General features: G+C 36.8%; 2 protein-coding genes across 6 annotated transcripts in view; one reads left to right on the forward strand and one right to left on the reverse strand.

Moving 5' to 3' along the window:
- Nucleotides 1-13,839, reverse strand: fga (fibrinogen alpha chain). Of its 5 annotated transcripts, XM_079813501.1 has the most exons (10): nt 8,246-8,561; nt 7,974-8,084; nt 7,468-7,651; nt 7,197-7,342; nt 6,609-6,942; nt 6,072-6,422; nt 3,942-4,051; nt 3,305-3,488; nt 2,715-2,860; nt 1-636 (listed from the first exon to the last, which is right to left on the reverse strand). In XM_079813501.1, exons 1-10 carry the CDS (start codon nt 8,297-8,299, stop codon nt 340-342), a joined length of 1,917 nt encoding a protein of 638 aa, XP_079669627.1. In that variant the 5' UTR covers nt 8,300-8,561; the 3' UTR covers nt 1-339. The 5 variants fall into 5 exon arrangements, with proteins under 5 accessions (XP_079669627.1, XP_079669625.1, XP_079669629.1 ...); XM_079813499.1 differs by having other exon boundaries at nt 6,072-6,942; XM_079813503.1 differs by lacking the exons at nt 1-636; nt 2,715-2,860; nt 3,305-3,488; nt 3,942-4,051 and adding exons at nt 4,918-5,779; nt 13,812-13,839 and having other exon boundaries at nt 8,246-8,459.
- The window catches only part of LOC307124358 (uncharacterized protein), a 25,919-nt gene continuing 16,412 nt past the window's right edge, over nt 13,294-22,800 (forward strand). The window contains exons 1-9 of the mRNA XM_079813505.1: nt 13,294-13,701; nt 15,622-15,722; nt 15,881-15,947; nt 16,147-16,277; nt 17,420-17,508; nt 17,623-17,722; nt 18,457-18,500; nt 18,807-18,884; nt 20,892-21,088. Of these exons, the coding sequence (XP_079669631.1) occupies nt 13,452-13,701; nt 15,622-15,722; nt 15,881-15,947; nt 16,147-16,277; nt 17,420-17,508; nt 17,623-17,722; nt 18,457-18,500; nt 18,807-18,884; nt 20,892-21,088 (1,057 nt within the window). The 5' untranslated portion in view covers nt 13,294-13,451. The remainder of the gene's footprint in view (nt 13,702-15,621; nt 15,723-15,880; nt 15,948-16,146; nt 16,278-17,419; nt 17,509-17,622; nt 17,723-18,456; nt 18,501-18,806; nt 18,885-20,891; nt 21,089-22,800) is intronic.

Genomic DNA, 22,800 nt, shown 5'->3' on the forward strand with positions numbered 1-22,800 from the left:
ATGCCATATGAAAAATATAGTTTTATTGGGGCAGAAGTCATGATACTCATCACATAGCTAACAAAACATTACACACTTTTGAGATTTTATTGTGGAATTTAATACATTTGTGAAACTAGTAGCAACTAAGGCAACATTGGACATAAGTTAGATAAATAAAATAAAATAACAAGAAACTGGTGGTGGTATTGACCAAATACAGTGATCTTTAAATAAATATGCAACAAATATTTAACAATATGAAATAAGTTGTCAATAGTCTACTGCTCATCTATACCAAACCATACACCGTGTCAGATAAAAAAACAATCCCTATTATTAATCTAGACATAAATATGATTAAAAATCTTCAAGGAGTTCATCTAAAACCACCTGATGTTGCTCAATGTCTTCAAACTTTGTAAGGAGCTCAGTGCGAACAATGGGAATTTTACGGTAAGTGGGGGACACAGAGGGCCGATCAACAAACTGAACTTTTAGTTTTTTGACTTTGGAGAATGATTTCCGCCTCTTTGAGGTTATGCTGAACTGCGCCATTTTGTTCTCCATAGCGTTGAAGGCTTCGTTATCAACGGCATGGTCAAAGGTTTGCTTGCATGATCCTTTGCACGCACGGATTTTCATGTCAATGTCCACCTTCACTCCAAAGAATTAAACAAAAACAAGTCTGAATCAGGGCAAAAGTTACATTTCAACTTATAAGCAAATAGTAAAATCCCTGACTCAAACGTTTTTGCAGAACATTTAATCAAATATATTGATTATGTGAACCTGAATTTACTCAACTGGCCTTCCAGTCCAAATAAACAGTGGTTCATAACCGAGGCGAGGGGCTTTAATAAACTTCTAAGTAGGCAATATATATATATTTATATATATATATATACAACCCCAAATCAGAAAAAGTTGGGACAGTATGGAAAACGCAAAAAAAAAAAAAGAAGTGACTTCTAAATTTACTTTGACTTCTATTTCATTGCAGACAATATGAACACAAAATATTTCATGTTTTGTCTGGTCAACTTCATGTCATTTTTAAATATGCATCCTTTCCTGTCATTCAGACCTGCAACACATTTCAAAAAAAGTTGGGACAGGAGCAATTTTGGGCTAGTAATGAGGTAAAATGGTTAAATAATGATGTGATTTGAAACAGGTGATGTCAACAGGTGATTGTAATTATGATTTGGTACAAAAGCAGCATCCAAGAAAGGTCTTATACTTTAGGAGCAAAGATGGGCCGAGGAACGCCAGTTTGCCAACAAATACGTGAGAAAATTATTGAAATGTTTAAAAACAATGTTCCTCAAAGAAAGATAGGAAGAGATTTGGATATTTCACATTCAACAGTGCATAACATAATTAAAAGATTCAAGGAATCTGGAGGAATTTCAGTGCGTAAAGGACAAGGGCGCAAGCCTAAGCTGAACAACCGTGATCTCCGATCCCTCAGGAGGCACTGCATCAAGAATCGTCATTCATCTATAAGCGATATCACCACATGGGCTCAGGACTACTTTGGCAAACCTTTGTCAAGTACCACAATACGTAGTTACATCCACAAATGCCAGTTAAAACTGTGTGCCAAAAGGAAGCCCTATGTTAACAGTGTCCAGAAGCGCCGTCGACTTCTCTGGGCTCGGAGGCATCTGGGATGGACCATCACACAGTGGAAACTTGTACTGTGGTCAGATGAATCAGTATTTGAGGTATTTTTTGGGAGGAATGGACGCCGTGTGCTCCGGACCAAAGAAGAAAAGGATCATCCAGGCTGTTACCAGCAACAAGTCCAAAAGCCAGGGTCTGTCATGGTATGGGGTTGTGTCAGTGCCCTTGGCAAAGGAAACTTGCACTTCCGTGAAGGCACCATTAATGCTGAAAAGTACATAGAGATTTTGGAGCATAATATTCTGCCTTCAAGAAGACATCTTTTCCAGGGACGTCCATGCATATTTCAACAGGACAATGCAAAACCAAATTTTGCACACATTACAAAGTCCTGGCAGCGGAGGAAGAGGGTACGGGTACTTGACTGGCCTGCCTGCAGTCCCGACCTGTCTCCAATAGAGAATGTGTGGCGCATTTTGAAGCGCAAAATGCGACAGCAACGACCCCGTACTGTTGCCCACCTTAAGACTTGTTTGCAGGAAGAATGGGACAAAATTACACCTGAAACACTTCATCACTTGGTGTCTTCAGTCCCTAAACGTCTTTTAAGTGTTGTGAAAAGGAATGGCAACATTACAAAGTGGTAAATGCTTTACTTTCCCAACTTTTTTGGAAATGTGTTGCAGGTCTGAATGACAGGAAAGGATGCATATTTACAAATGACATGAAGTTGACCAGACAAAACATGAAATATTTTGTGTTCATATTGTCTGCAATGAAATACAAGTCAAAGTAAATTTAGAAATCACTTCTTTTTTTTTTTTTTGCGTTTTCCATACTGTCCCAACTTTTTCTGATTTGGGGTTGTATATATATATATATATATATATATATATATATATATATATATATATATATATATATATATATATATATATATATATATATATATATATATATATATATATATATATATATATATACAGTATATATAATATATATTCATACTATGTTATTTGTATGTTGAAATAGTACGACTTTGACTGGATCTTGGCTTACTAAGGTTTGAGAACTGCTAAAATAAAATTCTTTGGTAAATGCCTTACCTCAGTTCGACGGATTTCATTTATCTGATCCCAGATTATGCGATGGTGCTTCTGTAAATCTTTTGCCAGTTCTGCAGACCTCTTGTGAAGGAAGGTTAGGTTTCTTTGAAGGTCTTCAGCAAACTCAACATATCTGAGCTCCTGCACTGCACAGAGAGAATACCATCAGAATATCTCAGCCTTTTTATAATGCAACTGATTTTTTTATTAGTAATTACGCAGAAAGGAAGGTTCTTGAAACTAATACATAATTGTCCGCCACATTGGCAGAAACCTCCGAAGAACCAATAGGAAGCCTTCCAAAAAGTAAATAGTTATCTGACGAACATACAAGATGAAAGCTATAAGTTCCAGTCAATGATTCCTCCAGTGATCTCTTCATAAAGATAAAGAATTTGAGGCACTTACATTAAATCTGTCTTAGGCAAAAGCATGTCTATAGGTTCTCTTGAGGATTCCTTCTTGTGTTGCAATCTAACCAACCCTAAATGGTGCTTCAGGTATCTTTCCATTTTTATCTTTTTTACAAAACACTTGATTTGAGAATTAGATATAAAAGCATTTGAAAAGAATCATAAAATTTAACATACTATGTGTTTGGATGATAGTTTTTCTTTGTGACCCATAAAACTGGACACTCTTTTGCATGACTGATAAAGTGATGTCCTGATTTTGTTGAATCCTTTCACAAATATTTCTCAGTCGTTTACGAATGCCTTCATCTGCCACATTAATAAGACCCTCCAGTTGACACCCAGATGGGCATTTATCCTCCTGCAAAAAATAAATAAAAAATCACTGAAAAAATTCCAGTACTGACTAATTCCAACATTCCAATTTCTCTTAATCTTTTCTTAGTTAATGAATGCAGTTTTCATTCTTTCTTATTGGTTTGAAATGTGCAATATAATATCTAAATATTTAATTAATTTAAATATTTAATTTATTAACATTTATTAATTTATCTACTAAAATGGGATTTTCACAGTGATGCAAGAACCATTTTTGGTTCCACAAAGAACCTTTCTGTGAACACTTCTTAAAAGAACCGTTTTTTTTTTTTCTTCTCCTTATTGTGAAGAAAATTTTAAAAAATCTAAAGAACCTTTTTCCACTATAAAGAACCTTCGGTGGAATGGAAAGGTTCCAATGATGTTAACGTTTTTTTCATGGAACCATCAATGCCAATAAAGATATTTATTTTTAAGATTCTCCGAAATCACTCACCCTCTCCTCATCAGAGCACAAAGGGTATGTTGGCCGTGCTGGACACTGTCCAAATTTGCTGTAATCATACTGATTATGCTGTTTGCGACTGGATTTCAAGGCCGTACACACTGCAACAAACCAAACAAACTTGCATTACACTTTAATGCTTATTATTTAGATGGGTGATGGCTAATTATGAAAATGTAATTCACATTAAGAAGGTAATATCTTATATATAGTGTTAATGTTGTAAGCTCATTGTTTGTTCTACAACCTTATATAAAGTTAACACTTTAAAATAAGGTCTCATTTGTTAAGATTAGTTAATTTGTTGACTAACATTAACTGTCAATGAGCAAAACATTTGTACAGTATTTATTCATCTTTGTTAACAAATACTGTTCAGTGTCTCCTTATGTTTGTTCACAGTGCATTAACTAATGCTAACAAATGCACCGTTTGATTTTAATAATGTATTAGTAAATGTTGAAATGAAAATGAACTAAGATAAATAAATAAGATAAATAAATGAAGTATTGTGAAGAAGTATTGTGCATTCGTGTTAACTAATGTAGTATAATGTTACAAATAAAACCTTATTGTAAAGTACTACCAAATAAATAAACTAACTAACTTGAGTTGTAGGCACTGAATATATTAAAGGTAAATGCGTTTTAATCATTAACTAGTGGCCAAGATGATAATATGATCTTTAGGATACATTGCTAAATTTGTACCTTTAGGGGTAAAACAGCTTGTCACAGGGACAACTTTGTATCTTATCTACCACTAAAAGTACCACAGCCTAGTAATATGTACTCTTAAGTTACTGCAATTAACCTTTTAGAGGTAAATAAGGTACAAAGATGTGCTTTTGAGGGTACTGCCCAAGTGACAAAGGTGTGCTGTTTTGTGGTTGAGACTTAGCTATAAGGGTGTCTATTACCATAAAATTATTCTAAAAGCAAATATTTTGCAATAAAATAAACACACTTAAAGTGAACACATTTTTATTGGAAACATGAGGTATACTGGTTGTGTAAAATTGTACATTGCAACATTACAGCTTTACATTATGACAAGCAGAATATTGATACTGATCATTCAAAACAATGGCTATCTGTCCTCTCACCCCTAAATCTCAACTCTTTTCACTTTTCAGACAGGTCTGATCTTCATTCTCACTACTTTGAGAGAGTAATCAGCTGGTTTGAAAAGTAGCCACACGACACCGTTCTCAATCTCGTATGGGACTTTGGTGCCGGGGTCGTACTGGCCTCCTTTATAGTAAATCCCATTGAGATTGGCTGACTGGCAGTTATTGTACCACCACCCTCCACCGTACATCTCTGCACAGTTCTCCTCCCACTTATCGTTGTCCCTATCAAAGGTGCTAAACTTCATGCCGACGTGTGAAAGGAAGGATCCGAGGTTAGGCTGCCCGCTTACTAACGCATCACCTGCGTCACCCGTGTAATCCGACACGGTCAACAGGAACCCCTCTGCCTCCGAGCCAACTTTAACACTGTACTCGGCATAAGCCTCATTCCCTTGCCAGTCCTGCAGCTCCACTCTCAGAAGACTCTCTTTTTGAGTGAGAAGGTGTAGAAAGATGTTGCCGATCCAAACCTCGCCCTTACCCTTTTGGTCTACCTGGCCAAAACCATTTCGATACTCCTTCCAAGTGCGATTGAAGTTAACAGACCCATCCTCCCGCTGCTGAATCAGAACCCAGCCCCCCAGCCCAGTGCCCTGGTCACAGTAAACCTCTACTACCTCTTCTGACCCAGCCGGCTTTATTTTGAACAGGCCGCTCTGACCGCCATTTGCATGCTTCTGCAGGATTTCAACGCAATCTGAAAGAAGATTACACACCTGCTGATTAGAGCAAAGCTGCATTGCAAATTCCTTCCATTAATTTCGGAACTAATATAGAATTTACATAGTTCTGCAACATTGTTTCTGGATGAGCAATTAAATGAGACATGTTGTATGTAATTACGTGAATATTAGTTTAGTTCATTACACCACATGCTTCCAAGAAGATCTAAACAAATCTTGCTAATATTGTCAGTATTATCAAGAGAATTATTTGCTAATGGTTCACTTGTGTATGTTGCTTGAGTTAAGAGTTTCACTCGAGTGTACCTCCTCCAACAAAGCCAGCCTTGCGCTCATCCTTCGATTTCACACTTCGTGCGTGGATGTCAGGCAGATCCTCTTCCACATCACCACGCATAAACGCCCCAAGGTCATCCCCAAAAGCTGGGTCGCTAGAGAAGGTGGTCTTTGAGAAACTTTTGCTTCCATCTGACACAACTGTTTTCGTGGAGGATGAGGCTGAGGATAACCTTTGGGTATCGGTGCCAAGCCCCTTGAAGAAGTCTCCACCGAAGCCACCTAGATCGTCGGTGCCGTGAGTGAAAGAAGTAATGGACTTTTCACCCCCACCAGTCAACGTTTTCATGCTGTCACGGCTCAGATCTTTCCCTTCTTTGTCTGCTGAAAAAAATTCTGTATCAGAAATTCCTAGTCTTCCTAATTCTTCACACCCAGGCCCGCTAGCCGTAACCTCAACCTTCTCCACGGGTCCATCTTTGGTGTGTGTTACCACTTTGCGCACTGACTTGGTGCACTGCTTGGTGGAGGTGGAAGAAGAGGAAGAGGAGGAAGTTGAGCCCATACCTGATGTGGGGAACTTGCTAACAGTCGCGGCAGATTCGGCAGTGGAACCCTCCGCTTCCAGAGTAAGCTGCATCTGACCCACGTCTCCGAAGAGGAGCTGCTTCTGCTCGGCTTTACCCGTTCCACTTTTGTATATGGTGGGTACCACCACGTCCTTCAACGGCCTGCTCTTCATGATTCCCAGGGAACTGACTGTCTCCACACTCTGTACGCGGATAGCGTTGAGATGGTCCATTTGCTTTTCTAGAGTCACGTAGCTGTCCCTGTCCACCGTGAACTCACTGTAGCTGGCGCAAGAGCCCTTGCATGTGCGTAGTTTGATGTCAATGTCGACCTGCGCCAAGAGATCATATTGGGAGAATGTGCTTTAATAGGAAGTGATGTCAAGAAATCAGTGTAGAGATAGATGGAAATATTGCTTTCTATGGAAGCCTGTTTACTACAGTTTTTCCTTCAAAGTAAAACAAGTAAACTTAAATATATAATTATTTTAAACTTTCTCTTACAGTTATCTTTTTTAACTCTTAAAATACATAAACCACTGAATTTTCATCAATTAAAGAGATTTTGTTTAAATATTTTGCTCACCTCAAGTCGCTGCATTACAATAACTTGATCTTTGACCTGCGATTTTAGAGCGTCCAGTAACCGGAGTTGACGGTCAATTTTAATCTTGATATCAGTGATTCTCTGTCTCAGCTGTTCAGCCAATGAGGCGTACCTGTTATCATTACCTGAGTGAAAGAAGAGAACATTATCTGAAGTGTCTTCAAAATATACTACCAAAAATGAACTGTATCCTAAGCATTAATGATGAAAATTTCCAAAAATCAAAGACTGAATCAAAGCGAATCCTTACCGGAGGTAGAGGTCAGTCGCTCTCTTAGGTAAGTGTAAGTGTTTTTGGACACTTGATCAGTGGAGCGATAAAGTTTCCGGCCCTCGTCCAGGAGACTACGAATCCTCTCAATCTTCTTGAGGATATCGTGGTCAGCTTTATCCATGAGGCCTTGAACTCGGCAGCCAGATGGACATTTGCTTCCCTGAAGAAATGGGCATTTGCTATTTTTAGTCAACTTCTTGTTGTTGAGGCTTATTGCACTTTTCTGTGCTTGATGAAACCTTCAATAGATATTTATGACTTAACCCTTACAAAAATGAACCATGGTTTTACTACAAATAAAACCAAAAAAACATGGTTCTTATAGTTAAAACATGGTCATCATCACAAATTAACCATGGCTTTGCTACTCTAACCATAGTTTAACCATGGTATTTGTGGTAAAGCTGTGGTTATACAAATGGTAATCAATTAGCCATGGTTAATTTTCGTAAGGGAAATAATAAATAAATAATAGTAAATACCCAGTCATCATCTGTACACATAGGCCATTCTTTTGTCTGACAGGTGTCTTGTGCCTTGTAGCCGTGTTCAATAGGACGAGCACCTCTAGGGTTCACGACTGTGTCCTCTGACTAGAGATAGAGAGGGAAAACAACTACTTTAAGCGTGCAAATACACTGTGATCAATGCATAAATAAATAGTGGAATTTATTTAAGAACCCAAATGGGTTCTTATAAAGATTGGATAAAGGAAATGATTAGATACCCAGTGCATGAAAGAAAAGTAACTTACCAAGGCAGAGGACACCACCACGAACAGGCAGAAGAGTGAATGTGTGCGCTTCATCTCTGGCCTCTCTGTGCAGAATACAGACTCTCACTGCACACACGGCCCATATGAACCCTTCTGATTGATCAACAGATTGACTCATTATTGACCGTCGTCATTGAGTCCCCAGCCCCCGCAATCGGGAACAGAGAACAGTGTGTGGACAAACTTGCCCTCCCTGAAACAGAGAGAGAGAGAGAGAGAGAGAGAGAGAGAGAGAGAGAGAGAGAGAGAGAGAAGAGAGAGAGAGAACGCAAATTACACAATTTCGACCATTATCAACTGACTTACGGGAATGATAACATTTGTACTCGTACAAGAACTGACACTGCAGTATGACATACGACATTACTCATGGAGCACATTTATGGAATATGTTTATTGTGTCATTCATTATTGTTTTATTATTATTTTTTAAATCTATTTGGGGACTTAGAGGTCAGAATGATTTAATTATATTTCAAATAAATGCTGTTCTTTTGAACTTTATATTCATCAAAGAGTCCTGAAAAAAATTAAGCAGCAAAATTGATAATAATAAGAAATGTTTCTTTTGCAGCAAATCAGCATATTATGATTTCTGAAGGATCATGTGACACTGAGGACTGAGGAATGATGCTGAAGATTCAGCTTTGCCATCACAGGAATAAACTCAATTTTAAGATATATTAAAATAGAAAACAGTTATTTTAAATTATAATAATATTTCACAATATTACAGTTTTTACCATTAACTTGTTTCAAAAACATTTTACTGACCCCAAACTTTTTAACGGTAGTGTGTATCAACAGGGTTTGTGTTTGCAAATAGGGTGAATCATGATTTGCACATTCAACGAATATACGGTCAGCAATGAGGATGCACTGTGAAGATCATTTCTAGGACTGTCCTTTTCAGTTACGCAACTAATGTTTGTTTTAAGTTGTTTTGACGTGTGCTAAACCCTCATTGCACAAATACAGATCACATCTCTTGTGTTGATGAAAGACAGCTCAGATTTAATGTTCTTCTTCATCACTGCTGTGTGTACATTTTCAAAAACAATAGCCTAGATAAACTTTATACCACCATGCAGAGTGGCATTTTGCTTGTATAGTAAACTAGTCCCAGACCCATAGGCTAATAAAGCTTACAGATTCTGCATCTGAAATTATATTACAAATCGCATATTTAAATGTAAACAATTTAAAATGGTCATAATAGAAAGAAAATGCTCTCTCTCTCTCTCTCTCTCTCTCTCTCTCTCTCTCTCTCTCTCTCTCTCTCTCTCTCTCTCTCTCTCTCTCTCTCTCTCTCTCTCTCTCTCTCTCTCTCTCTCTCTCTCTCTCTCTCTCTCTCTCTCTCTCTCTCTCTCTCTCTCTCTGTGTGTGTGTGTGTGTGTGTGTGTGTGTGTGTGTGTGTCAGTGATGCGCGGGTCAATGTATAAACAACCCGCACCCGACCGACGTTTTCAACTAACCCGCCCGCAACTCGGACCGCAAAAAAAAAGAAGAAAATATTGTACCCGACCCGCTTCCTGACCCGCATTTTTTAAAAGTAGTAAATGCTCATCGTAGCTCATTGGGCCATTGAGAAAATGTTTCAGGCCCTGACGTGGTGTGCTCACAGGTGCAGCAGCGAGAGCAGGAAGTTCTTGAGGCGGCCCATCATTTTCCATTTCAGCTCCAGATGCATATTATTGATGAACGCGATGTTTATGTTTCGACCCGGCTTGAAGAATTCATCAGCCCACATTTGGAAAACATTTGGAAAAGTGTGAAAGCCCTTAGGAGCGCAAACTGTTATTTTTCTGAATGCTGTATGATATAGCCTAGTGTTCTGTAATACAGGCTTGATTTATTCATTTATTTCGTTTAATTTTCTTAACAATTAAGATGCTGCATGTGTTTATCCAGTCTAATCGAAGTGTGCGTCTCTCCCCCGACTTTTCAACAAAAATCCCGCCCCCTCTCAGAAAATACATAAAACTGACTTTAAATGCGTTTAAAAGTAGCCTATTAAAATGGTACAATGGCATTGCTCAGTTCAACGTTTTGGGAAATCGGGCATTTTGTCCCGCGTCAGCATTTATTCAAAAGTTAATAACGCTCAACATTCAAAAGGTAAATAAGGATTTATTGACGATCCGACCGACCGTGACCCGAATATCATTAAAAATATTTTTGGATGACTCGTAACCGCGGGTAACCGCGGGTGGCCGCGGGTACCCGCTCATTTTGGATCAACCCGCGCATCACTGGTGTGTGTGTGTGTGTGTGTGTGTGTGTGTGTGTGTGTGTGTGTGTGTGTGTGTGTGTGTACTAGGCATATACACAGTTGCAAGAAAAAGTATGTGAACTGCTTGCAGAATCTGTGAAAATGTTAATAATTTTAACAAAATAAGAGAGATCATACAAAATGTATGTTATTTTTTATTTAGTCCTGAATAAGATATTTTAAATAAAAGATGTTTATTTAGTCCACAAGACAAAAAAGAAAAAGAAAAGCTTATTAAAATGACCCTGTTCACAAGTTTATTAACCATTGATTCTTAAAACTGTGTCGTTCCCTGGAAAATCCACGGCTGTTTTGTGATGGTTGTTCATGAGTCCCTTGTTTTTCTTGAGCAGTTAAAGGAACACACCGACTTTTTGGGACTTTAGCTTAATATCTGCGTAATATCATTGCACCGCTGCACCCATGGTACGGCAGCAAAGTTCCTTGATTATTACGCTGGAATGAGAGAATAGCTCCTAGCCATATCAGTCTAGAAAATCGCAACTTTTCATTTTCCGTCGGTCTTAGTACACGATGTAACTAAAAACATCACAACATGCAAATAGGAAAATGTTGGCATTATTTTGTCACTTATTGAGCAGTAGGCTAGCTGGACCCATTTACCTCCAGTCTTTGTGCTAAGCTAGGCTAGCGGTGGGTGCGTCAGACAGAGTTTTGGCACGCACGGAGATGAGAATGGTGTGTATGGACTTATCTAACTCTGGGTGATACAGTGAATAAGCTAAAGTCACAAAAAGTCGGTGTGTTCCTTTAAACTGACCAATTGTTACAAATCGCCTAGGCAGCAGGAAATCAGGAGGCGGAACGTCAAACAAAGATGGGTATTTAATTAGAACTTAGGAACAGAATGGCATACACAGGTAACTTAAACAACATCAAGAACGGACAAGGAGTGCAGGGAGTGATTACAATATAAAGGAGTGCTAATGACAAGACAACCAGGTGCAGGGAATCCAGGGAGAGAGGGAGAGATAACAAGGAAGTGCAAACAGGTGTGAGGCAGGGAGGATTCTGGGGAATGGAGTCCAGGACAGGAGAGCATTGTGACACCAATGTTCTTCAGAAAAATCCACCAGGTCCTGCAATTTATTCAGTTTTCCTGAATCTGTTGCATATTTGAACCCTTTCCAGCAGGGAATGTATGATTTTGAGATCCATCTTTTCACAGCGAGACAATTGAGGGACTCAAACACAACTATTAAAAAAAAATTCAAACATTCACTGATGCTCCAGAAGGAAACTTTTTTAATTTGAAGATCAAGGTTAATTGTACTTAATTTGTCTTCTGGGAAACACGCAAGTATCTTCCGTTGCTTCTGAAGGGCAGTACTAAATGAAAAAAAAAAAAAGATATTTAAACAAAACGTTTTTTTTTTTTTTAATGGACATTCAAAAGTTTTCACTCCTCTTAATGCAGTGACTGATTCAACCTTTTTTAATAGTTGTGTTTGAGTCCCTCAATTGTCCTCAGTGTGGATCTCAAAATCATACAGTCAGGAAAGGGTTCAAATATACAAAAGATGTAGGAAAACTTTACAATTTGCAGGACCTGGAGGATTTTTCTGAAGAACATTGGGAATTTTAACTGCTCAGGGCCGGGTTTCCCAATAACGATGTATCTTAGCTCTAAAGACCGTGTTCTACGAGCGAAGTTACGATCACTCGCAGCAATTCCACGTGCGTTTCCCAAAAATGTACTTAACATGAACGCGCGAGAACGCGCTCTAAGTGCTACTTAATAGTCGCTGTCCATTTGCGAAGTTCTGAAATATAACCTTATATGGAATCGTTTCCTCTGAACGTTTCACCTAATAATTGTCATCTGATGTGGATTAGCAATCAAAACACGTCTATATAGCCTAAAGCAACTACCTTCAGGCTGAGGCAAAAAAAAAAACAAGAAAAAAAAAACAAGAAAAAATACCTTTAAAAAAGACGAAAGAAATATCCTCATTTAATTCAGATATGTATTTATAATTTTTTTTCTTTGTAACCTGCCCTCATAAAAAAAAAAAAAATAAAATCCAGTGATCATAAAGTCAGTTTCCACAATAATATTAAGCAGCAGAACTGTTTTTTTTAATCAACATTGATAATAATGAGAATATTAAAATAAAAAAAATAATAAAAAAGTGTACAATAAAGTACAATCAAAACCTTATAGTATTATCACAATGCACTTGAATAAAGTTAAAGGTGTAATCTGCCGGTTGTCCTGTAGGTGACCTCATAACTCTGTCTTCTTACGATACACTTAGAGCTTTACAATTACTCCAGAGCACTCGTAGATCTACGATCATTTTCAAGTGCTACTTAAGTTACGATGCTTTTGGGAAACAGACCTTAATATTAAGATCACTCGTACGATCGTTTTTACGATCAATTTAGGCTTACGATGCTTTTGGGAAACGCTGCCCAGGACAAACAAGAGACTCATGAGTCATGAACAACCATCATAAAACAAAAAAACAGCCATGGATCATCCAGGGAACTACATTGAGAATTAATGGTTCATAAACTTTTGAATAGGGTAATTTTTAATAAATTCAGCAATTGTTTTTTTTTTATATTTTTTTGTCTTATAAAATGTTTTTGTAGGATCTCTCTTATTTTGTTAAAATTATTAAAATGTTCTGTTCACAGATTCTGCAAGCGGTTCACATGGCCTACTTTTTCTAGCAACTGTATATTTGCACAGTGCAATGTACATGAATTGCTATATTGTCCTTGAAGTAGGAACCACGATAACATGATTTTTTCCTACACGGATGAGATTGTGTGTAGTACGATAATGTACTTTTGACAGTATTTTTGACAGTGTTTAGTAGGTGTGCAGCCGTATGTCCCTCATAAGAAGAAGAAATTAAATCAAAAGAAACGCGTTTGTCGAGCATGACGAATCTCACGCGCATATCCGGGAGTTTGCATCGGTTGACAGTGAGAGTTTGTTCAACCTCACCACTGCATTACTGCGGGAATAATGTTTTATATCCACACAATATCACTACATCTGCAACTACTGTCAGGTGTTTTACGAGAGAATCCCGTCACAGGAGCAGTAGCAGGCATTACGCCTCATCAGCACACAGAACTGTACGTATTGGATGCGCGTCGGGGTTTTGGGGTGATACTGCAACGTCAGGTATTTAAATTAAATTACTTTATATAACTTGACATTGATTATAAGTTATTTATCACTCTCTGCACTTTTGTGCTCGTACTTACCCAGAACAAGCGAACTAAAAAACCTACCTTGTGTCCCTGTGTAGTTTCCTTGACTGGCCACTAGATGTCACCAAAGCCTTTTCACTCTTTCTAACCTCCCCGACGCCACAAATATTTGTTGTTTGACTGTCACTTCATTAGATTAAATTACTTCAAAACAACCAGGAATCTGAAAACAAATGATAGGCTACTAAACATTTTCTTCTAACTTGTTTTCAAGCTCATTTTAGTGGATTTATGTTCTTAAAACATGTTTTACTAACGTTTAACAACCACAAATGTCCAAATATTTTTCTTCATTAAACGACTTTGTGTTATCATTTTAAAGCTAAAAACTTTTTTGTAAATTTTTTTAAAAGTATGTAGAATGTTTGTAAAATGATGCTAGTGCAATATTTCTCTACAATAAATGACACTTGGTTTGATATTTTGTTTTTTAACCCTTTACCTGTCACCCCCCTTTTTGAGCATTTCGTGAAAATGCACTACCCAAACTTAAATGATTGTAATTCATGAACCCTTTAGACTAAAGACTTATGGTTGGTCTCTTTTAAAAGAAGACACTTGGCAGATTATTGTTTTTTTTCTCTCTAAAAATTATAGAATTAAATTATATAAAAGTTATTGAAATTTAAGTTTATTGTTATAAAAATATATAAATTAATATAGGTTTCAGCCTAAAAAAGACAGAAAGTCAAAGCCAAAATTCTAACCAAGTTGTGTTCAAAATTTTAGGTCAAAAACTCAAACAATTTGTTTTCTGTAAGACTTTTAGCTGCATAACCTCCAAAAATCCACTAGGGGTTAGACACACCATATTGGTGATTCCTAAAGATTGATCTGGCATATATTCTCTATATATAATATTATTTTCTGAATATTTTTGGCTAAATACTAGAAACAATGTTTATGTTATGAACTTTTAGCATGAAAATCAAAGTTTGAATGATTAAAAGTGTGGTTGTTGACTTTTTGTTACAAAGGTGAAAACTCCTGTAATGATACAGATTTTTTGATGCACACTCTTGTCACTCTTGTCATATATCAATCCATTACTCTTCCAAAATATATATTTTCTGCAAAATCATCAACAAATATGTATTCTTGAGCCTTAGACCTTTCCAATGATATATAGTTTGTCATGACTAGATTAGGATTTAATAGTAATATAGTGAAGTAAATGTAGAATGCCCGTATACGGGCAAGTGACAGTTAAGGGGTTAATTCATACAATTTTAAAGTGAAGTGACGTGTGGCCAAGAATTTGTGCTCTGCATTTAACCCATACAAGTGCACACACACACACACACACACACACACACACACACACACACACACACACACACACACACACACACACACACACACACACACACACACACACACCTTGCTCAAGGGTCTCACTCTCAACTCAGACGTGGTATTGAGGGTGGAAGAGAGCGCTGGTTATTCATTCACCCCACCGACAATTCCTGGCAGACCTGAGACTCAAAACCGCAACCTTCGGGTTACAAGTCTGACTCTTTAACTAATAGGCCATGACTGCCCCCTCAGGGATAGTTCATCCCAAAATGAAAATTCTATCATTAATTACTCACCCTCATGTTGTGGACCCTCAACCTGTAAGCGTTTTCTGTCAGTGGAGGGACAGAAAGCTCTCAGATTTCATCAAAAAGATCTTCATTTGTGTCTTAAAGGTTTGGAACAACATGAGGGTGATTAATTAATGATAGAATTTTCATTTTTGGATGAACTCCCCCTTTAAGTGTGGCGTAAATGTCAAATACTGTTTGGTCCAGTTTTGTCTTGATGAATTGTCAAAATCTTTTCCATGCAGTTCCTCAGCTCATATACGGTGGGAAATTGGACTTCCTTGTGTTTGATTATCTGTCCGAAATCACCATGTCACTGCTCTCATCAGCCAAAGCTAAAGCACCTGTAAGTTATTCCTCCATCCTACACTTTACCTTATTTATACCTGATGTGACCCATAAAACTGCTTTTGTTGGTGTAAGACAATAAAGTCAATAATATTTTTGCATTCATTTGTTAATTATGATATACACCTGGACTAACAATGCTTTCTTTTATTTAAGAATATGGGATACGCTCCCGATTTTGTCCTTTCCCTTACTCCATTTATTAAGGATATCAGCAAAAGAGGTAAAATTGTGATAAGACTGTGACTTTTTTTATCCAGACACATTTTTTAGATTAATAATGTTTACATAGGTTGTATTATGTTATATTTGTTGTATAATGTTATACAATATGCAAAAGTGATTTAGTTTTATTTATAATATTGTATGGAAATACTTTTTATGCTGAATCTTTTGTTGCCATGCTGTTTTTTTTCCTGTAGGCATCCGTGTGGTGAGTAATGCTGGCGGGGTCAATCCTCTTGCCTGTGGAGCAGCTTTACAGCAAGTAGTTGAAAAGGCGGGACTTGACCTGAAGGTAGCTGTGGTTACCGGCGATGACCTGATGTCACAGGTAATTGAACTCTATTTATGCTAATGTAATACATGGGCATTTACTCGCCTTATGGGAGCTGACATTTTGACATCACATGACCAGCCGAATACTACCCCTTTTATCTCAATAACCTCCCTGTTACTGGACACTTTCACTTAATATAGCCATGGCTGACTGCAAATACCCACAATTCCACAAAAATCGAGCTTTTTCCCGATGCTGCTGCCACATCACTAGGTGTCAGTACAGTCCAACATGAAAGCCATATCCTATAGCCTTATGATATAGCACAACAAACAATACATTTTTGAGTGCATCTTAGATTCTGTATTTAGTGTCTTAGCATCTATTATTCAGCACATATCGACAAATTATAATATTTAAGGACATTATATTTAATGGCTAAATTTGTACAAAATTTGAATACTACAGCCATTAATTTTTTTGGGTCAGGTAAAAATGTAATACTTTTATTCAGCAGCAAGGATGCATTAGATAAAAAGTGACAGTAAATACATTTGTAATGTTACAAAAGATTTTTATTTCTGACTTTTCCACATTTCTATTTATCAACGTATCACAGTTTCCACAAAAGCATATTAAGCCGCACTGTTTTCATCATTGATCATAATAAGAAATGTTTCTTGAGCATCAAATCATCATATTAGAATGATTTCTGAAGGATCAAAGACTGGAGTAATGATGCTGAAAATTCAGCTTTGCATCACAGGAATAAATTACATTTTAAAGTATATTCAAATAGATAATAGTTCTTTTAAATTGTAAAAATATTTCACAATATTACTGTATATTTGATTAAATAAATGCAGCCTTGGTGAGCATTAAATACTTCTTTTAAAAACAACAACAACTGAACCTTTGAACGTTAGTGTATGGTTAATACTTTAACACTACTTATGGGTATAGGTGTGTATTACACTTGGCAAGCACCACCTGTAAAACATTACCCTTCTTGCCCCATTTCATTGCAATAATTCTTATGGGTTTGTTCAAATTCCTAAACTAAGTATGAGCGATAGTAATAGTTATGACTATACAGCCATAGCACTAATAATACTATATCCGACCTCTACCATTACTAAATAATTTTTAGACTGTTGAAATCTTCTCTGTGATCTTTTGGTTTGTTGTGTATCCAGAAAGACTCTTTGACTGAACTCAGGATGACTGATTCAGAGGGAAAGAAACCACTTCCAAAGACCGTCCACAGCATGAATGCGTATTTGGGGTAGGAACTACAAGTTAATTACAGCGTGTCATTGGTTCTGTCTGTTATTCATGCCAGGAGCCGGACTGGTGGTTTGAGCATATGAGATTCAGCTTTCTTGTGTCTATCTCACAGCGCACTCCCCATTAAACGGTGCCTGGACCTCGGGGCTGATATTGTAGTGACGGGGCGCTGTGTGGACAGTGCTGTGGTTCTTGGACCGCTCATGCATTCGGTACAGTTTGTCATGCAATAGCGTTCTTCAGATATTTTGACTCATTCCTACTCAGTAACAACGAGTTGGTAATTTGAACCTCCTTCATCAGCACAAAACAAAAACAGAAACAAGTTTCACACCAGCAGCGTATCTTTTCAGAAAACACTAAGTTTACTTTAGCTTCTACAGGGAGAGGTCCAGACTTTCAAAAAAAAAAACAACAACCTCTAATTCAAATTCAAACCATCTACCTTTGTTTTTTTGTTAAGCTGTTATTGTTGTGGTGGTTTTACAGTATTTCTGTACATATTTGGTAGTATTTGTCATTCACAAAAGGTGCATATTTGACATCCACAGAGCCTCTTCTCAGTCTAGCATTTGAATTTTCAAGACAAACATAAAGATTTCTTGACTTTAACTATTTTTATAACATGTATTAAAGGATGAAGTAAGTCTAAATAAGTGTATACAAAATTTATATAGCACTCTGTATCTACAAATTATTATTACTGTAATTTGATGAGGTCTCTGATTTTTTATTTATATGTTTTTCATGCATTAAATTCTCATTATTGTAATTTATTTCAAAATACCGTGAGTATAAATACACATACACAAATAAACAAGTTTTTTAAAATCCAATCTCTCTTAAATAAGTATATAAATTTAGTGTGAAAAAAATATTATATATTATAACTAAATATTATTATAACTATTATAACTAAATATTATATATTTGTCTTTTTTGACAGTTTGCATGGGACTCCAATAACTATGACCTGTTGGCTGCTGGAAGGTATTACATCTGTGAGCTCTTGACACACACACACACACACACAAACATTAGTGCATTATAGCAAAAATGTGTCTGCTTACAACACAGATCTGCTTAGAAGCAGGACAAAAATATGTACATTGTTGTCTGAGGGAAACATAAGGGCAGACAGCCATTCATGAATCATTTGTTTTTGTTGCATGTTGTGTAGGACCATTCAGTGTAACAATATGTGCGGTTAACCACATTTACATTATTAGTCAAGTTCTGTTCCTGTTTTGGTTGCCATGAAATTTCATGAGAAAATTGAATTTTCTTCTGTTTTAGCCTTGCTGGTCATCTGATTGAGTGTGGTGCACAGGCCACAGGGGGAATTTTCACAGACTGGCACACAGTTCCTGACTGGTAACAACTCAAAATCTGATATATTCATGACACATTTCATTGCATCATGACATTATTTTCATGACAGCACTTTTTCTCCATACATTTTCATTACAGTAATTCTTTTTGACACTTCTTTGATGTTTGACTCTTATGTTTTTTATTCTCAGTTGCATTAGATTCTCATTACTGTAATATATATATATATGTATATATATGTATATATATGTGTGTGTGCACATTTCTCAGTGTTAGCAAAAGTGTAAAAAAGTAAAAAGTAAAAGGTTTAGTATTGTAGTAGTATTGTCACAAATTTACTAATTTCTTTTTTTGTTAAATCTATACATACTGTGTATATACACCGATCAAGCATAACATTATTCCCACTGACAGGTGAAGTGAATAACACTGATTATCTCTTCATCACGGCACCTGTTAGTGGGTGGGATATATTAGGCAACAAGTGAACGTTTTGTCCTCAAAGTTGATGTGTTAGAAGCAGGAAAATTGGTCGAAAAGCATCAGGATTAGAGCGAGTTTGACAAGGGCCAAATTGTGATGGCAAGGTATAAATTTATTTTAGACAAAAGAAAGATAAGTGAATAAAGGAGCAATAGCTTCAGGGTGCCCCAAGGCCAACATAACAAACAAAACAACCTTATAAATAAAACATATATAAATTACCTAATCAGAAGTAAAACAAAAGTTACAAAGAAACTTCCCTAACTCCCTACTAATAAACAAATGCTACCAATATAAAAATAAATGGCAGGACACCCCTACGCTCCAAAACGCAAATGTGAACATAAGTAAATCAGCTTAAACAAACACTCATAATCAAACGAAACGTTTTGGGATCTGCCAACGGGAGGAGGCATCCGAAGCGCTGCACGCCACCTGGTCAACGCCAGAATGAGCTCCCCGTCTTCCATTAGCGCCGCCCTTTTAAAGCGGAGAGCCGGTTGATCCATCAATCAGACTCCTTTCACATCAGCCAATCCCTGCACACATGTACAAAAGAAAAACAACCCACACAAAACAAATAGAAGATCACAACAGGATGGCTAGACGACTGGGTCAAAGCATCTCCAAAACTGCAGCTCTCATGGGGTGTTCTCAGTCTGCTGTGGCCAGTATCTATCAAAAGTGGTCCAAAGAAGGAACAGTGGTGAACCGGCGACAGGGTCATGGGTTGCCAAGGCTTATTGATGCACGTGGGGAGCGAAGGCTGGCCCGTGTGGTCCGATCAAACCTTTCATGGAAACGTTATTCCCTGGTGGCTGTGGCCTCTTTCAGCAGGATAATGCGCCCACCCACAAAGCAAAAATGGTTCAGGAATGGTTTGAGGAGCACAACATCGAGTTTGAGGTGTTGACTTGGCCTCCAAATTGCCCAGATTTCAATCCAATCGAGCATCTGTGGGATGTGCTGAACAAACAAGTCCAATCCATGGAGGCCCCACCTCGTAACTTACAGGACGTAAAGGATCTGCTGCTAACATCTTGGTGCCAGATACCACAGCACACCTTCAGGGGTCTAGTGGAGTCCATGCCTTGATGGGTCAGGGCTGTTTTGACAGCAAAAGAGGGACCAACACAATATTAGGTCATAATGTTATGCCTGATCAGTGTATATACAGTATATGGATCGATATAGATATACATAAAGACATCATCCCCCGGTTTCACAGACAAGGCTTAAGTCTAGTTCCAAGACTAAAATGCATGTTTGAGCTGTTTTAACTGAAAGCAACTTACATTGGCATACTTTTAAAAATGTAAGTGCCACATTGTTTCATCCCAAGATGCACACGATTAATTTGTTTTCTAAGGCACGTTTATAAAAGCTACTTAAATATCATATCTTTGTTTAAATAATTTGTTAATTCTTTTGATTTAGGTGTGAAATGCTTCATGCTTGAGATGTCTTGTAACTTTGACTTCAGTGTCTTCAAATACTAAAATGTACCTCATTCTTTGTTTATAATGACAGTGGGAAGTATTATGTGCATTCTCATTTGATTTGCAGGGATAACATGGGCTTCCCAGTGGTGGAATGTTCTGCTGATGGTTCATTTAAACTGTCCAAACCTCCAAAAACCGGTGGGCTGGTTTCATTTGGTACAGTGGCAGAGCAATTAGTGTATGAGATTGGAGACCCACAGCATTACCTACTACCAGATGTAACATGTGACTTCTCCAATGTCACCATTACTGAGATCCCAGGTCATTTTTTTAATAGGCTTTTACTAGATCTTACATGCATGGTTCTTTCTGATATTCAGCCACTGGCATAATTACACATAATTATACCCTTATGCACTGTTGCGGGTCAATTTGACCCGTTTTGATTTTTGAGTTGTTGGAAATATCAGTTAACCTATGTTTTTTTCTTTCATTTTTGTGACTTTTTCTCATTTAGGGTCATGAAAATATATGCACAATTTCAACACGCTCATGTGTTTTGACATATACACACAAAATTACTGGGACCCACTTTATATTAGGTGGCTTTAACTACTTTGTACTAACATTTTAATTAATCATTTGATACAATGCAGTTATTGTGTACATACATGTTTTATGTTGTACTTACATTTTTAAAATTGCCTGCATGTAATTACATCATCTATAATATTTTTCTGTAGTTACGTTTATAATTACACTGTTGACACTTCCCTTACACCTAATACCCTTAAACTCACCCACACCACCACACCTGTCCCTAACTTTACCTGTATCCCACCTCAATATCAGCAAAAGTGTTCTGCATTACAAACCATGCACTGCATTTGCATTATGAACACAGTAAGTACATTGAACTTATATTTTGATGTAAGTACATAGTAGTTAAGGCCACCTAATATAAAGTGGGCCTGCATATCAATTTGACCTGCATATTTTAATGTTCTAAGGCAACTTTACAGACCCAAAATAACATTTCTTGGTTATATTTTGTTATTTTAGTTTTTTAATACCCGAATGAAGCTAAAAATAGAGCTTTTCCCCACTTATTTCAATACAGAAAAATATTTTGTCAGCCACATATGGTAAAAATTAGCTATCATTTCTTTTTTGAATCTATCTGAAATACAATTAAACCTATGTTGTTTTTCTTGAAATGTTGTGACTTTTTCTCATTTAGGGTCATGAACAGGTATGCAAAGTTTCAACACAATTATGTGTTGTGAAATGTGCATATGGAAATTATGGAAATTGCTGTTCGTGGGTAGATTTGACCCATATAGGCAGCTATTCAAAAACAACTGTACAGACCCAAAATACAGTCAGTACAGTCGTATGTCAGAGCTCTTCAACTCCAGTGCTGAAGTGCCAGTGTCTTGGCACTTCAACTTTTTATTTTCAAAGTTTGAGAAAATAAATTGTTGTTTTACCTGTTTAATGTCTGTCCCACTTTTTGAGCATAGACATGGAAATTACTTTTCAAACTTAAATTGTTAAAAATCTCGAATAGTTCAGGGTACAGACTTAAGTTTGGTATCTTTTTAATGGGAACACTTCACAGATTATTGTAGAAGTAAAACGGTTGCAAAAGTAACGTTTAAAAAAGTTATAGAAGTTTAAGTTTAGGAAAATTCTAAATATATATCATATATTTTTATTTAAATATATATTTTACAAAACTCTAAAACCTCAAGAAAATCAAAGCTACATATCTAAACAAGTTCTGTGCCAAATTTTAGTTTGATATCTCAAAAAAAGACTGATAAAAATAGTGGTTAAAAACATTTTTAGAAATTCATAAATTCAGATATTTATACTTTGTAATGTGTGAAAAGTATTGATATTAAAAGTTAATTATTTGTTTCTTTCATACAGTGTAAAAAAAAAAAAGGTCTTCAATTGAAAATTTTCTAGTGACTAATCACATCTAAAATTTTTAGTTGGCCAAATTTAATTTCTGTGAATTAAATTGC

Source organism: Gobio gobio (assembly GCF_949357685.1).
Source record: "Gobio gobio genome assembly, chromosome: 3".
Classification (NCBI taxonomy): Eukaryota; Metazoa; Chordata; class Actinopteri; order Cypriniformes; family Gobionidae; genus Gobio; species Gobio gobio.